This window comes from Coffea arabica, chromosome 5e (assembly GCF_036785885.1).
Source record: "Coffea arabica cultivar ET-39 chromosome 5e, Coffea Arabica ET-39 HiFi, whole genome shotgun sequence".
Taxonomy (NCBI): domain Eukaryota; kingdom Viridiplantae; phylum Streptophyta; class Magnoliopsida; order Gentianales; family Rubiaceae; genus Coffea; species Coffea arabica.
The window spans coordinates 1357485-1374615 of NC_092318.1; the positions used below are offsets into that span (position 1 = coordinate 1357485).

The 17131-nt window shown below is 35.2% G+C and overlaps 1 protein-coding gene across 1 annotated transcript; it reads left to right on the forward strand.

Annotated features, from left to right (window-relative positions):
* Positions 1-15132: 15132 nt before the first annotated feature.
* On the forward strand, positions 15133-16464 carry LOC113722702 (diaboline synthase-like). The gene has a single exon (XM_027245952.2). The coding sequence runs from the start codon at positions 15133-15135 to the stop codon at positions 16462-16464; it is 1332 nt and encodes a 443-aa protein (XP_027101753.2).
* Positions 16465-17131: the final 667 nt, after the last annotated feature.

Consider the following 17131-nt stretch of genomic DNA (forward strand, 5'->3'; position numbering starts at 1 on the left):
TATGCGGTTAATAGCCGTAGCCACTTGGTCACCCTCCTTGTTCCTAGGGTTTTGGTTTGGACCAGTCGCAGATCCCTCACCTCTCTCGGGAGTGCGGGGTTGCTGAACCTCATGCCCACGCCCCCGTTCACGTCCTCGCCGATCCATCTAGCAAGACTTTAAACGCAAAATAAAAGAGAAAAATATAAGCATATAAATTGAAAACAATTACATATTGCAAGAACGCTTTAAAACCAAAGCATAGATATTTACATAGATTAGAAGTTATGTCACATGTTAAGAGTCCATACAATGAGTCAATAATATCAGATACAGGACATAGACATCTAAGTGCCTCAAAATATAGGGGTACATGCACAAATACAAAAGGCCTCGCAGCAAAATTCACCCGTTCTAAGTCCTGAACAAAAGTCAAAAGATCAAGGGGTCGGGGAGTCACTAATACAAGTGAACCGAATTAGAAGATCCTACAGCCTCAGGAGGGTCCTTCTCAGGGTCCTCCTCTATCAGCTCCACTTCTATCTCCACAGCAGGTGCAGCCTCCCCAGGTACATCCCTAAGCAAAGCCTCCTCTAGACGCTCGGCCATAATACCATCCACGTGGTTCCCCGCCTCCTGGACAACTCGGATAAGGCGCCTCTCAATTTTCTGAAACTGTGCATGGGAGGCATCAGCCCTCTGATGCTCCTCTAGTTTTCTATCTTCTAACTCCTGAATTCGAGCAGCCTGAGCCTCCATAGTGGCCTCCATCTCCTCTCTCTCCTCTAGTACTCTCCGGAAGTCATGAGTCAACTGCCTCCACTCTTCGGCTACCTCTAATACCAAGCGGTTAGGGTAAGAGTATTTCGCTCGGTATGAACATGACCTACCCCGTCTAGCAGGTGAGTATTGCAAAAGAGGGCCGCCTCCAACCATGCGATACGGAATCACGGGGAGAGGTCTCTCAACACTATCGTCATCACTGCTGCTATCCATATCCTACAAATAACCCACAACTAAAGATTAGGTCCGTACATTCACTGGTACCATTTAAAAATTTAACCTAAGGTCTACCACGGGTTTCTATGGCCAAAAGTTCACGACTAAGGACTCCTACCCCTATTCCAGGTAATTCAAACTTAGCGCTCTGATACCAATTGTGACGCATCCACCTCTCCCTAGGGTATCAGCGGAACGCCTGCACAACTCTTGTCAGGATTCACGCACTCGTTCAAACTTAATATAGAGCCACAAAACAACCATCGACCTAAATAAAGTACTTCGAATATACAAGTCATAACTTCTAGGGTTAACAATTACGATTACAATCCACCAACCAACAATAACAAAATTACACTTAAAGAACCATCAAAAGTTCATACAAAAGGTATAGTAGCATCCACCAAGTCCCTAGTCTAGAGCCACCAATACACCTCCAAAGCCTGTTAAGGAAAACAAACTTAATGGGATGAGCGAACGCTCAGTGAGGCCAAGAAAATAAACAGGCAAGCAAGTAACACCAATCAATCAAATAACATGCTTAAAAGCAACTTTAAACATGACATTTCATTTAAATGCACAAGTAGGAATTTAACACACAAGAAGGATACAGGAGCTCTCAAGAGCTATTTCCACGTCTCGATCAGTTGAGCCTTCGGGAGTTAACCCTCTGTCAACCCAAGTAGTAACCTGACCATAATGCTCCACTTATTTCTTCCACCTAACATAACACCCTCTCGGATCCGGAACCAAACATGTAAGAGTGGCAATACTATTCGAGTATGCCAAACGAGATCTCAAAGATCAAGCTATTATTTTCAAGGTTCACCAAGCTTCTCGACCAAACTCTTGTCGACTCGAGTTACAAGGTTAGCCAATGGGTTAGGGCGTCCCCACACATGTATTTGGTCGACGAGACAACGCTCCAATCGACTTTGAGTCGATCATAGCACTGAGTCGGGGTGAGTGGTACCTCCTACCCGAATAGGGCGTGATACTTCTAGCTGCCCAGTGCTCACGAGTTAAAACATGTTCATGTATAAGTATAAGTCATATATATTCATGTAACAAGTATCATGTAATCGGAAAGAGAGAGGACGAGGGCTATAAAGTACACCCTCGCCTCGGCAAGTTTCACGTATCATATCTAACACTTGTACACATATCATTTCAAACACATAAACATTTAATATGCATTTGACACTCACCACAAGTCAAGGGCAAAACAAGAGTGAAGCGAGTAGTCAGACGAGCTCTTCAGCGTTCTCGTGACCACCTGAGACATGTACAATCGCCATTACCTAGGTGCTCGACCAAGGTTAATAAGAAAGACATTTTCTCGCTACCCACTCTCAAGGTCACAAGTTTGAGTCAACTTAAAAAAGTTTTTCTAGCTAAAACATTGGAATAATGCTCAAAAGGAGCTCGAAGGTCGTTTTTTATTCAAGTCGTGGTAAGTAAATCTCAATCCAAGAGAAAGTACCGTTTCACCTTCGGCATGAAAATCATGGAAAAGGGTAAATGGTTTTCATCTCCCAAAACTTCAAATCTCATGATCCAAAAGTTAAAATATAAAAAATGTTCACATTTTCAAACTAATGGAGTCCAAACTCGCCCAAAAGTCCACTCATATTCATAGTAAATGTCAAGGCTAAGGTTCCAAGATTCAAGTATAAAACTAGTGAAATTTCTCCAAGATTTACTCTAGTCAAAAAACTCCCTTTTAAAAGTTCAAACTCATGAAAATCGAGAGCATAAAACTAGGGGTTGAAGTTCATTGGGTAAAATACACTAAACCCCCTTGTGATTTGGGTTATTATCATAAAGCCTCCTCATTATTTGAAAACCCCCAAAGAACCCCCTTGTGGTTTGGATTAATTTGGGCAATGTTCGGAAATCGTCCAATTTAACGAAAAATATGAAATTCCTATATTAACCTTGTTTCAATCTATACTAAAAATTAGTTCAAGATTTACATAAGATTTTAGAAACTTTCTCACTTCATTTGAGAATAAAGAAACATCAAGTGGCTCATTTGAAAATTTCAAAAATTTGGAGCAGCTGCTGCAGAAGAACATCGAGGAAAAGAAATTGTTGATCCATTCAAGCGATTACCAGATGCAATAGTTTCTGTCATTCTTGACAAAGTTTTTGAAGCCAAATACCTCTGCAGGTGTTCCTTTAGTCTCCAAAAGATTCTCTTCTCTTGTTTACAAATCCGAATCTGTTTCTTTCAAAATCCCTGTTCAGATCTCACTTATCCAACGTGATCCCACACTCCGACTGGCTGCTTTTCCCGGCAAACTGGTCCATGCTGTCACCTATCCTATGGTGTTTCTTCAGCCGGCAGCCTATGACTCCGTCATGTGGACATTTTCGCCACCCTATTGTGCCTTCGATCACTACCTGGTGCTGGATTATCTGCCACAATTTTTTCGTAAGTTTACTTGGTTGAAATCCCTTGTCGTAGATTTCGATTATTCCGCTTCCGGGGGCAACAACAATAACCTCAATTTCACCAAGCAGCCAGCCCTAAAGTGGACGTTTGACACAAATTAACAACTAACCCACGGTACTATTGGTACCCTTATATTGATGATGATGACGATTTTCGCATTTGTGGGTGGTCTCGTCCTCGGGTTTCTCTGGGTCCGGTTGAGCTTACGGGTCTGGGTCACGTCAGCCTCCGGGCAGGTATCGGGCCGACCAGTTTAATTGTACTTGATGGTAGATGATGATGATTCTGAAGGAGTTCGGGGAAATTTTTTTTCCCCCTTCTAGTAGAAACTTGTAATTACAAATTGGTGGTGCAAGTTATAACAACTGGGAAAAGCAGATGGTTTTAGGCTTTGAGGAGTTTGAAGGTTGAGGTGTTGGGTTGCTTCGGTTGGTGAAGGGTTGAAGCAAATACTGGATTCCGTTGGTGGAATCTTTTGCCGGGTGTCACCGGATTAACAAAGGTTGGTGTTGATTTTGCTTCAGTTTTTCTACTCCAGATGGTTCAGTTCAAGAGAAAGAAGAAAAAGGAAGAACAAGGAAAAGAAAAGAAAATGTAAAATTACCACATTACCCTTGATGTATTGTTATCACACTCGCTTGTCAAGCGTGTGTAATTCACTTCCCGTCAATTTGGACGATTTCCGTCCATTACCCAAATTAGTCCAAACCACGAGAGGGTTCTTTGGGGGTTTTCAAATAATGAGGAGGCTTTATGATAATAACCCAAACCACAAGGGGGTTTAGTGTATTTTACCCATAATTCATTTTTTAAATATGAAAAGAGGTGCCATCAACCAAGGAAGTTGAACAACCAATAAAACGTATTAAGAGAAGTTTAACCTTTTGAAACCAAGATTCAAAATGAAAGTTTAAAATTCAAAGAGACTTTGTGCCTAATCATGAAATTAAACTTAAAACAGTCCAACAATTGCGAAGGAATGTGGAAAGTTCTTAAAAAGAGTATTTGCTTGAAATCAGAAATTTCCAGCTCGGAGTGGCACTACTTGGAAAAATCGTATCTCGAGTTCCGTAAGTCCAAAAATTGAAAACTTTATACTGTTGGAAACTAGACTTAAATCACTAAAACTTTCTAGAACACACTTTTCTCAGACTCTAATTTGAAGTCATTCAAATTTTAGTTCAAAGTCACTATTCTAGACATGACAGAGCAAAACAGGCTTGTAAATTCAGTGAAGTTTGGAAATTCGACAAAATTCGTAGAAATGGAATCAGCCCTTGAAATTTGTACCACAATTAAAAATCCAAATCTAGTTTCAAATGCAACAAACAAAACTCAATTCGGACTTTTCTACACCAAGATACAACAGTTCTAAGAAAACTAATTTTTAGAACCTGTTTTACGAAATTCCAGTTCTGACATACTTGATAGAGTTTAAGAATCTGATCATAACTAGAGCTATGCAACTCGAAATTTAGTGTGGTTTATGGAATTGAAAACTAGATTCAAAATTCTAAAAATTATTAGAAGGAACTGTCTTAAAATTCACTTTAAAAAATAGGCAAAATTGAGCTACTAATTGCAGCTAAGACTGTTTCTCGGATGAATGCAGTGAAGAATTTCAGTTATTTTTGCTGGTTCACTACGGCTCATAGGAAACGAATTAGGAGGTGCATTTTATACCAACGAAAAAATATCGGAGTCTAGTTTTGGATGCCATAAATGGCACTCGATTTCAGCTCTCAGAAAAAAAGTTATGACAAAAAAGTGAACACTGGTTGGGGTTACCTGATCAAAAAAATTCCAGATTTCAACCTCACTTTAACCCTACTTTGACACAACCAATTGGAAAGTTTTTTGGATGATATTCAACACACATAACCACCATCGTATATCAAGCATTATTGTACCAAAATAACATCAAAAATTTGAAATTAAGAGTGGAACAACCAGCAAATTTCGGCCAGCAAGCATTTCTCATCCTCTAGCTTTCTTTTTCAACTTTCCAATTAGAACTACACCATATCTCATCAAAGCAAGTAACAAACAAGCAATTAAACATACAAAATTCTCAAGGCCTCTACTTATAAAGCCACCTCAAGTTCACTATCCAATGTCAAGGTTCTTGTGAACCCATCAACAACCCAACAAATAAACTAACTAAACTAACTTACTACTAAGATTTGAGAGGAAAAGTTGAGGGTTTCTTGGATGATTACCTTGTTGCCAAAATGAAGACTAAACACTAGGATTTGAGCTCTTAAATCACCAAGTTTCTTCTTTGATCAAGTCACCTTCCAAACTTGTATGAAGACCCAAGACAAGAAGCAAATTTGGAGAGCTTTTGTGGAGCAAAAATGGAAGACAAAAGCTGAAATTTTTTATGGGAAGGGGAAAGTCGGCCAAGCAAGAGGAAGAAGGAATGGGTTTTGGTTGGTAGGTGGTGAGTTGATTGAATGACAAGAGAAATGACATAAAAGTGGTCTTAGTACTCAAAAGTCAACAACCGATTAGTGAGTACTCTTAATTGAACTTAATTTAACTCACTCACATCTAATCTCTCGATTAACTTTCCTTAGTCTAATATTAATCATCCTTAGTTCTCTAAGATTAATGCACTTTCGGATTGAATTTATCTCAAAAAATGTGCATTCACTATTTCTTGCTAAACGAGTCGCAGAAAAATTAAATTCACTAACGAAACATTTTAAAAATATCAATGAGACATTGTTCCATGTAAATAGATTTAAAATGAATGAAATAAATTATTCGGAATAAACGGGTGAATAAATAATTAAAGAAACCAGTAAAATAAAATAAAAGTAAGAAAAATTAAAATTCGGATCCTCACAAAGCCAATAAGATTCGATATTGGGCTTTTAGAATAATACTGCTCCCTCCGTCCCAATTATTTGGTCAAGTTTAATTGGAGAATCCAACTTTTTAAAAATAGTGATTTGATAGTGATATTTGTACTTGTCTTTTCAATTTTACTCCTACAAATTCAAATTTTAAATTTGAATGGTAACATGCATATAATTAGAAAAAAGGACTATATTGGTAAGAGAAACTAAAATGTGTTTTGACGTTTCCAATATAACAAATGTTTTGGAACATTTCAAAATGAAAAGTATAACATTTTCAATGGGACAGAGGGAATATCATGTTTGACGGGCACGGGATATGCATATAACAATTAAACTTATTTCACAGTCAAGTTTTACATTTATAAATTTCTAAATACCCCACATACGATTTTCTATAAGTATACCGATCCAGATTGAGTATAGGTTATTAAGGATTAATCCCATAAGGAAGATTGTCAATTACCAATATTTTTCGAACTTCATTATTATTTAGAATATCATAACTGCAAGAAATTAAATCTACACTATAAACATGAGATAAGGTAATACAAAAAACAATAGAAAACTCCTAGATGTATGGAATTCCTAACTACTCTTGCAAATGAAATTACCGATTAATCGAATGTTATTATCTTGGCTAGTTATGACGTAATTTGCTAATGTATGTGAAACCCACTCTTGTAGTGAATCAACTATACTTATAACTAAACCATTCCTACTCTCGTGGTTATGAAATTAGTTACAAGTTCATTTATTTCTATGAAATTACATGAAACAAGTCACTAAAGCCACAAAGGTACACCTCTACTCTCATGAGTGTACTCCCTAAATTTATCACTTTCTCGAACTAGTGTTAAATCTCAATTTCATAGCAAACTTGACACCTTAAGATTATCATAATTAATGGCCGATTAATCATGACTAGAAAAGCAAAAGTGCTAAATAACTTACTCAAAATAATATCATCAAATAATCAAATAAATATCACAAACAAGATATAGAAAGTTCATCCCTAACTCTAGACATAAACTTTAGCTAAACATGAAGAAAAGAAAAGAAAAAGCCATACTTGTATTATAACTAAACATAAGATTCAAATACAAGAGTTAAAGAGTTGAACAAATGGAACCCCTTGTCACATGTGAGCAACATCTTCTCCATCTTCAAACCTCAATCATCATCCTTGCTTAGCATGATATAAGATAGAATAAAACTGTACTAACCTACCTAAACTAATGAACTAAGAAAAACTAGTGAAGACTGCATTTTGGTAGTGTCGCTAACCTTCCAAAGTTCTAAAAATATGGTCTCCAAGGGCCCTATTTATAGAGGAATTCATGCAAATTAAAAGACAAAGTGTTAAGTTATGTTAAGATTCTCCTTGAGCCCATAAACAAGTTAGATTTGAGTTGTAAAACTTCTTTGGCAACTTTTTTGGTCTGTTTCCATCGAAATTCTTGTAGAAAAATGGGTCAAAAAACTTGCGTGAACAAAGCACAAGTTGTAGAACAAGTTGCAGCCACAATTGAAGAAAACACGACCTCAGAAAACATTGGTTGAGGTCGCATATTATCCCCACGTTTTCCTCCATTGCATGTTTTCTCAATTCTAGTCAGTCTTCAACTTTGCTCTATTTTTCTGCCAATTTCAACTAATATTTTCTCGATGTTAGAGGCTGAATTAGCTCTTGTAGAAAACATGAAAGCTGTAATCCTTTGATTTAGTTCTCAAATTCATGAAGAATCATCCAATGTGGAGGTCTGTAGACTGATAAATGACCAAAAAACATTTGAATGGTCAATCCCCTGTTTCAGCTTTTGACAACAGAAATGACCGACTGTATTTTGACATTATGTCTTGGAAAACTCATGAACTGGATTTTGATGTCTTGATAAAAAATGCAGAGCTATGTGTTAGCTTCAAAATGATTTAATAATCATCTTAATCTGATGCGTGTAACTCAAGATTTAGCTAAAATACCAAGAGATGTCAAACCTGTCAAACTCATCCTTTCTTTTATACTTGCTTGCTTTTCATCTCTTGAGTATTTGGCACTTCATATTCTTTTTAAATTACTTCAAATCATCAAAAATCAACCAATTATCTTCTCATTCCTCAATCGAGTTTTACATTTATAATTTCTAAATACCCCACATGTGATTTTCTGCAAGTATACAGGTTGAGATTGAATATAGGGTATTAAGGGTCGAATCCAGAGAGAAGATTGTTAATTACTGATGGTTTTCAAACTCCTTTATTATTTAGACTATTATAAGTGCAAAAAATTAAATCTACGCTATAAACATGAGATAAACGTAATACAAATAATAATAGAAAGCTCCTAAAGGTATGAAATTTTTTACTACTCTTGCAAGTGAAATCATCGGTTAATTAAATGTTATTATCTTATCTAGTTATGGCGTAATTCCTTCATGTATGTGAAACCTACTCTCGTAGTAAATCAATTATACTTGTAACTAAGTCATACCTACTCTCGTAATTATAAAATTAACTACAAGCTCATTTCTTCAATGAAATTACATGAAACAATTCACTAAAACCATACAGGTGCTCCTTTACTCTCGTGAGTAAACTCCCTAAATTTAGCACTTTCTTGAACTAGTGTTAAATCTCAATTCTCGATGCAAACTTAACACCTTAAGATTATCACAATTAATGGCCAGTTAAACATGATTAGAAGAGCAAAAGTGCTAAATAGCTTGTTCAAAATAATATCATCAAATAACCAAGTAAATATCACTAACAATATACAGAAAGTTCATCCATAACTCTAAACATAAACTTTAATAAAACATGAAAACAAATACCAAACTTGTATTATAGCTAAACATAAGAATTAAAACAAGAAACAAAAAGGTAGGAGAGAAGTCACCCTTATCACATGAGTTCCAAGCATCTCCATCTTCATCCACTATCTCATCCAAGTTTAGCTAATACAAGAAATAATGGAAACTATACTACGTTATACTAAACTAATAAACTAACTTAATGAACTAAGAAAAACCAGTGAATACTGCATTTTAGTAGTATCTCTAGTCTTCCAAAGTTCTAAAAATATGTTTCCCAAGGACTCTATTTATAGAGGAATTTATGCAAAAGACAAAGTGTTAAATCATGTTAAGATTCTCCTTGAACCCATAAACAAATTAGATTTGAGTTGTAAAGCTTCTTTGGCAGCTTTCTTGGTCTATTTCCACCAAAATTCTTGTTGACAAATGGGTCAAAAAGCTTGCGTGAACAAAGCACAAGTTGCAGAACAATTGAAGAAAATGTGGGCTGAGGTCACGTATTGTCCCCACGTTTTCCTTTTTTGCAAGTTTTCTCAATTCTGATCAGTCTTCAACTTTGCTCTATTTTTTCACCAATTTCAATTGATCTTTTTTCGATGTTAGAGGATAAAATAGCTCTTGCACAAAACATGAAAGTTGTATCCCTTTGAGTTAGCTTTCAAATTCATTAGGAATCATCTAACTTGGAGATCTATAGACTGATAAATGACCAAACTATGTTTGACTGGTCAATCCCCTATTTCAACTTTCGACAACAGAAATCACCGACAATATTTTGACATTTTTAACTAGAAAACTCATGAACTGGATTTGATGTCTTCACAAGAAATGTAGAGCTACATGTTAGCTTTAAAATGGTTTAAGAATGATCTCAATCTAATGCGTGTAACTCAAGATATAACCAAAATACCAATAAGTGTCAAAACATGTCAAACTTTTCCTTTCTTTTATACTTGCTTGCATGTCATCCCAAGTATTTGGCACCCCATATTCTTCTTAAATCATTTCAAATCATCAACAATCATCCAATTATCTTCTCAATTCATTCCATTTGATGATTGAATCATTAAACCTACAAAAATATGAAGTTTTCACCACTTTAATCCATAGAAATGCAATTTTTGATACTTAAACCACAAAATGCATAACTTCACTAGAAAGTTTGTTCATAAGCTACAAAAATGAATAAAACATAGCAAAACTAAATAATAAAATATATTAAAAACACACAAAATACTCACTTATCAATGTTACTCCTAGGAATTAAAGATCCTAAATTTTGATCCCCTATCCCCTCTCCGTTCCTTAAATCCCATCATTCCCTTACTAATTTTTTTAAAAATTTGTTACTCATAAGAAATGCTATAATCGTTTCATAATATTTTAGTGTTAATCAAATCTAGTCCTTTTCCTTTGTTTATTGCCTTGGTTTTCTTATTTTTCTTCCTTGAATTTTGCTTTTGTGTTTGCATTTCGAGTGTGAATGTGGAAATTAATAATTATGAGGTAGAAAAAATGAATAGTATTACACCAAAGGATAATTTCAAAAACCTCTTCTAAGCTTTCTGATAATTACATGTTACACTCCTCTACATTCAAATATTATACTTAATGTGCTTTTTAAGGACTCAAAATGACTATAGCAATCTTCCCAAACTTTGCAAAAAATTCTAGCCACAATTTTTTCAAAAAGGGGAAAAAAGTAATAAAATGCCTATCAAACTTGAAAAATGTATCACCAAAAATCTGTCCATCACAGTTTCAATCCACATTTTTTCCCCTATTCAAGTTTTTCTATCCTTTCCATAATCCAAATCTCCATGTCTCACAAATTTTAGTATTAATCATGCATTTTAATTAACCCATCTCTCACTCTTTCCATTTATTCTCAATTTTGTCTCTGACCAAAGTTTAATAAACAATTGCAAACACAAATATACAATTGCAAAAATGGCCAAAGGGATGTGGAGGAAATGATTTAGGCCTAAGGCGAAACTATTTTAGAATAGGCGATAAACAAGAATATATACATTGAACAATTGATTTAAACATAAAAACTCCTTAAGGGAAATTTGAGGTATTAACATGATTATTTCCCCTTACATCAGCCAAATAAAACCCAAAACTACTATTCTGGAAAGGTATGTATAATTTTTTTAGGAAGCTAACTATATAATTGTCATAAATCTTAGGGGAGATTTGTCAAATTATCCATTGGAACAAGGGGGGGGGGGGTCTGTTGATTTGAGGTCTCATGATTAAAAAGGTAGTAATTTGTGAAAGAGCATCACACTGGAAATATTTTTTCTAAAGAAGGTTACTTTGGAAATAAACTCAATACAATTCATCAAAAGTTCTAAGCCTTTCCTGCTGAGTTCCCAATTTCTTTTTAATTTTTATTTGATACAGTAATTGTCCCTTTCCGAATGAGAAATTTTCAATCTGAATAATCCCAAAAGTATATCCACCAGAAAAAAATTCAATTGACTAATCCGAACCCTTCACTAGTTAGCTTATTGTCAATGAATATACCTAGTTGGAATTCAACTTTCTGGTTTGAAACTTTTAGATTTGTATGCAAAATCATCTGGGAATTCAAGTCCAACATAATAAATATTTGAAAAAAAAATTACGTGATTAACTATCAAGAAAAAAGCTTTTTGTAAATATTTGCAACCTTTTGTTTGCTCCTAATCGTAAAAAACAACAATAGGTTAGGTACACAATAAACATAGTTGCCCTTGAGTATATCCCCAGGCTTTATCTAGGCATGATATATTCCATTTGTTAGGTTAGCACTACTTGCCAGCATTAAATCTGATAAAGCTTTTGATTAAGTTGGCTTTACACACTCTCAATCGACTTTAGGCAAACAAATAGCAGCTATATATGGGTCTCATTAAACAAACGAATCCAACCACCAGAGAGTGGTCCTCTTGGATTTTTTCTTTTCTGTTGTCTAAACTCATACTAAAATTTCTCTACTCTATAGCTTCTTTCCTTTATCAATGTAGGCCTGCTGGGTAGCTTCTTTCCTTCATCAAAGTTAGTCGCTTTTCCTTCGTCATCCAAATTTGTTAGCAAGTTTTGAAGCAACAGTACAATTCTAATTAGACCATTGTTTCTTCTCTTCATGAATAAACGTTTTTGATATGTTTCCTTTTTGTTTTCTTTCACTTTTCTTCCTTAAATTGTTATAATCATATCAACTATTCATAACAATATTTATTAGAATGTCAAAATTAATTAATCATAAGTCCAACATAAAACTATTATAACAAGGGTGAGCATTGAAGTGAACTATTTTATTGACTTGAATGTAAACAAACAAGGGCACCTTCGTGGAAGTGCTTAAAGATCTTTTACTATATTCATTTTTTAAAAAAAAAACATGCATTGAGGAAGAATTTTACTAAATTTATACCCAAAACTAGTTTATCCAATGGAACCGTAAGGTGGTCATGGTTCTAGTTTGGTTCTATATTTAACTCTAGAAGTTAGATGAACTGATCAAACCCAATCAAGAACTAGGCGAACCAGCAAAAACTAGTAAAAAATGGCCTCTGAACCATTTTGTCACTAAATATTTCTTTTCTTTTTTTACATATTAATTTTATCCAAGTAATTTAATAATACATAATTAAAAAAATTTATAATCATTGAATCAGGGTTGAAATATGAAGTTAAAGCTCATTCACTTTACTTGTTGGCCCGGGATTCAAAATATTGCTGCATATTGTTATTTGGATTTGTATTTGACAGGAAAAAATGCATGAAAAATGACAGAATAGGTCTTGGCAGTGAAGGAAAGCGGAAAGGTGGTACTGTAAGCAGGGAGAAAGCAATCTGTAGTCAAAAGAGAGGTGGGGCTGCAAGATATGGAAATAAGGATAGGAGAGGGGATAGATGGGTAGAGGAGGAGAGGTGGAGCTGTGAGACAATAGAGAGGGTGGCGATTAGATGGGAAAGGTGGGGCAGGATGTGATTGCAGGTAAGTAGTTTAAGAATATTTTGATTAGACAATTCCAATTACATATAACAATTAGACACACATTTTCTGAGCTATATAATTTGTTGAAGTTGATAAGAGGCCATTGCTTACACTCAATAAGTAAGGATTTTTTTTCCTTCATGTTATTTAAAGTAACATATTTCAGTAGAAGTTGACACTAAATTAATACACTTTTGAAGATTTTAGGTTTTTCTTATTATGTGACATTTTTTATAAAATAATCTTGATTTAAGATAGAAACCTGTGCAAAGCTTTGAAAAAATTCTCTTTCATGCCAAAATTTAGCATGCAAAAAGTTCAACAACTTCAGTTTCATCAAAAAGTTCATCCATGCCTAAAATTTGTAATTATCCTCACTGTTTTCAAATAACTTTTGTGCTCCAGTAAAAGCGACATAGTTGGCCCTGCTTTAGAAAAAAAAAAAAAAAAAACATACAATCAGCCACACTAAGAATTGCATTAATTAAAGAATATTAAGTCTTTAATGAATCCTATTCAAGTTCAAATCTATTGCATCCCAATCAATTGATTTGTGTTCTCCATCACCATTTAACAAGTCCAAGAGGATTAATATAATTCATCAAATGTTCTTAGCCTTTCCTAGTGATTCCCAATTTCTTTTTCATTTTTATCCGATATAGTAATTGTTCCTTTTCGAATAAGAAATTTTTAATCTCAACAATCCCAAAAATTCAACCCAAAAAAAAATTAAATTGATGAATGCGAAACCTTCACTAGTTAGCTTATTATCAATGAATATACAGACTTGGAATTCAACTTTCTGGTTTGAAAATTTTAGATTTGTATGCAAAATCATCTGGCAATTCAAGTCTAACATGACAAGTATTTGAAAAAGAATAAATTACGTGATTAACTATCAAGAAGAAAGGTTTTCGTAAATATTTCCAGCCTTTTGCTTGCTCCTAATCGTGAAAAACAACAGTAGCTTAGGTACACAATAATCAAAGTTGCCCTTAGGTATATCTCCAGGCTTTATCTAGGCATGATATATTCCATTTGTTAGGTTAGCACCACTTGCCCGACTTCAGGCACACAAATAGCAGCTATATATGGGTCTGAAGGGAAACAAATGAATCCTAGCACAAGAAATTGGTCCTCTTGGGGTTTTTTTTTCTGTTGTCTAAACACATCCTAGCTTCTTTCTTTCATCAATGTAGGACTGCGGCGTAGCCTAATCTTCACCAGTGGCTTGGAAAAACTATGTTTAGACTGATGGCTTCTTGAGAATTTTAAGCAGAGGGAGATAGAGAGAGAGAAATTTTTAATTTAAATATTTAATTTAAGCTCTAATATATGCAGTCAACTTTATTAATCTACTAGTTTTTCATACAATTACTGCCAAATTATCAGTTGGTGAAGAGCTTGAAGTCATCTATTGAATGTGTACTGAGAAGAAGGGTAAGATTCTGTCTATGATAAATAACTTGCTTTTGAAAATTGTGCATTTATAGTTACAATTGCTCAATTTTATCCTTCAAAATTCAGAATCTGAATGCTATGACAAAAGAAGACAAGGGATTAGAGTGAACTTTCGAAAATAACAAACGATTTTGGACATGGAAAAATAATAACTGTGACAGATTTAATAGGACAAACGAATTGGTTCTTCACATTTGGTGACAAAGCCCAAACCCATAGCCATGGAGGCAGAACTTACCTCTATGATGAGGTCCTTTTTCGTTAAATGCAATTGAGTTTGATTTGCTTAAGCACTCTAAAATCATTTCTTATTCAAGTAATGATGAATTTTGTATTTTAGTGACTGTAAAACAATTGTACCATAGGGAGAGACTTTAAAAGAAATTGGTATTTCGGAAGACAATGTACTAAGAGATGTGTAACTTTTCCAAGGACAGGTATTTTAGGTTAATACCTAAAATACAATGCCATTGTTCACCACACTATAAAAGGGTAATAGGTTAGCAAAGCCAGCACAAGCTTATTGATAAGACATATAGGCCTTCATTCAAGCAAATATTCATCAGGATGGATGCCTCGCTGCAGTTTGAGATAATTTCTGAAACATTCATCAAGCCTTCCTCACCTACTCCTCCTTCTTTGAGATACCACAAGCTCTCATTGTTCGATCAAGGAATCTCACCATATGTTCTGATCCGGGTGGCTTTCTTCTATCCTAATATTAAGGGAACTCGTTGGCTTGCCAATGAAATATCACAACTGCTTAAAAGTTCTCTCTCAAAAACTCTTGCCCAGTATTACCCTTTCGCCGGAAGGCTGATGAAAAACGGCTATATGATTGATTGCAACGACATGGGTGCTCAATTTACTGAAGGCCGAATTAATTGTCGAGTGTCTGAGATTCGCAAGCAATTAAGTTCAAGTTCTGAAAAAATGGAAGATCTTATCTTTGCTAGATCTCTATTCTCCGGGCCGGCCCTAGCGAATCATCATAGCCTAGTATTTGTTCAGCTCAGTTCTTTCAACTGTGGAGGCATAGTATTGAGTGTGTCCATAAATCACAGGATTGCTGATGCATCCAGCGTATCAACTTTCATGAATGATTGGGCAGCAATTGCTCGTCAAACGAGTGACATCCCATCTCCTCATCTTCATGGAGCTTCTCTGTTCCCCCCTGTTGACGGTCAGCAATTTCCAAAACCATCTCCTCCTAAGTTAAATCAAGGGAAGCACGTGAAAAGGATGTTGGCGTTCCATGCTTCTAAAATTGGAGAACTCAAGGCTGTTGCTCTTAACTCAGGAGTAGAAAACCCTACTCGGTTTGAAGTTGTGTCAGCCCTACTTTACAGTTGTTTTATATCTGCAGCATCAAAGGCAAACTCGGGATCACACATCCGCCAATCAATCTTCGGGCATCCTGTGAATTTTCGACAAATAATTGTCCCTCCACTTCCACAAAATTCAGTTGGGAATTTTTTTACCTACTTCCTGACATCAGTTGACAACAATGCTGAAGTTAAATTACCAGAGTTAATTAATAAAATAAGGGAAGGGAAAACAAAAGTATGCAAGGAGTGCACAGAAAACATCAATGCCATTACTAGTAAGCTAGAAGCATCCCATTCAGCACCGCTGACTGCAGCAATTGAAACATACAACTCTGACTTCTACGCGTGCTCAAGCTGGTGTAGGTTTCCATTTTATGGCGTTGATTTTGGCTGGGGAACACCTTCGCTGGTATACCCAGCAACCACTTCAGGGCTCAACATGTTGATATTAATAGACATGGAAGATGGTAATGGAATATATGCACATGTTAAACTAAAAGATTCTGAGTTGGACGTGTCAGTCTTGGAAGAAAATGACGTGCTGCTTGCTTATGCCTCTTTGGATGCTTAAACATGTCCAAGCATTACAACAGGAAAACGAAATACTTATAACTATGATAAGCATTCATATATTATGTATCAGCATATCGCAATCTGGTACTCCTGAGTTGCTGCCGTGCATACTCACAGCTTCTAATCTCCTCAAGGGTGACTTGAGTTATTTCTCTTTATGTTGTCAACATATCTACAGTTAAATTACATAGACATTGCTCCATGTCTGCTTAGTTGAGCTATTTGAACCTTTGAAATGAAAAAAAAAAAAAAAGACTATCAAATTTGTGGCAAAGTTCATGTTGTTTTACTTGAATAGCATAAATAAAATTAGATGATTCTATATTGGATTTGATACCAATATTATTTTCAAGTATTATGTCGTTCCTTAGTTAGATGCAAGTAGTTTAAACCTTTCTGCTACGACTTGAAGTTTGTTTGTCATCTTTCTCTGCCATTTTTTGCAAGTTTAGAGTACATGGCCGCACTTTAGAAACGAAGAGAGCAGGCATTGCAGGTTTTGAATTTTGAAATTTATATGTCGAAATAGAATTCAATGGGTCTGAAGCACTATAGTTTGATTTTGTGTTAATTTTGCCTTAGGGTGTACCTAATTAATTAATTCGACACTTTACAAAATAATGTATAGGGAAATGAGGGCACTAAAGGTTAGGAAATAAATTACC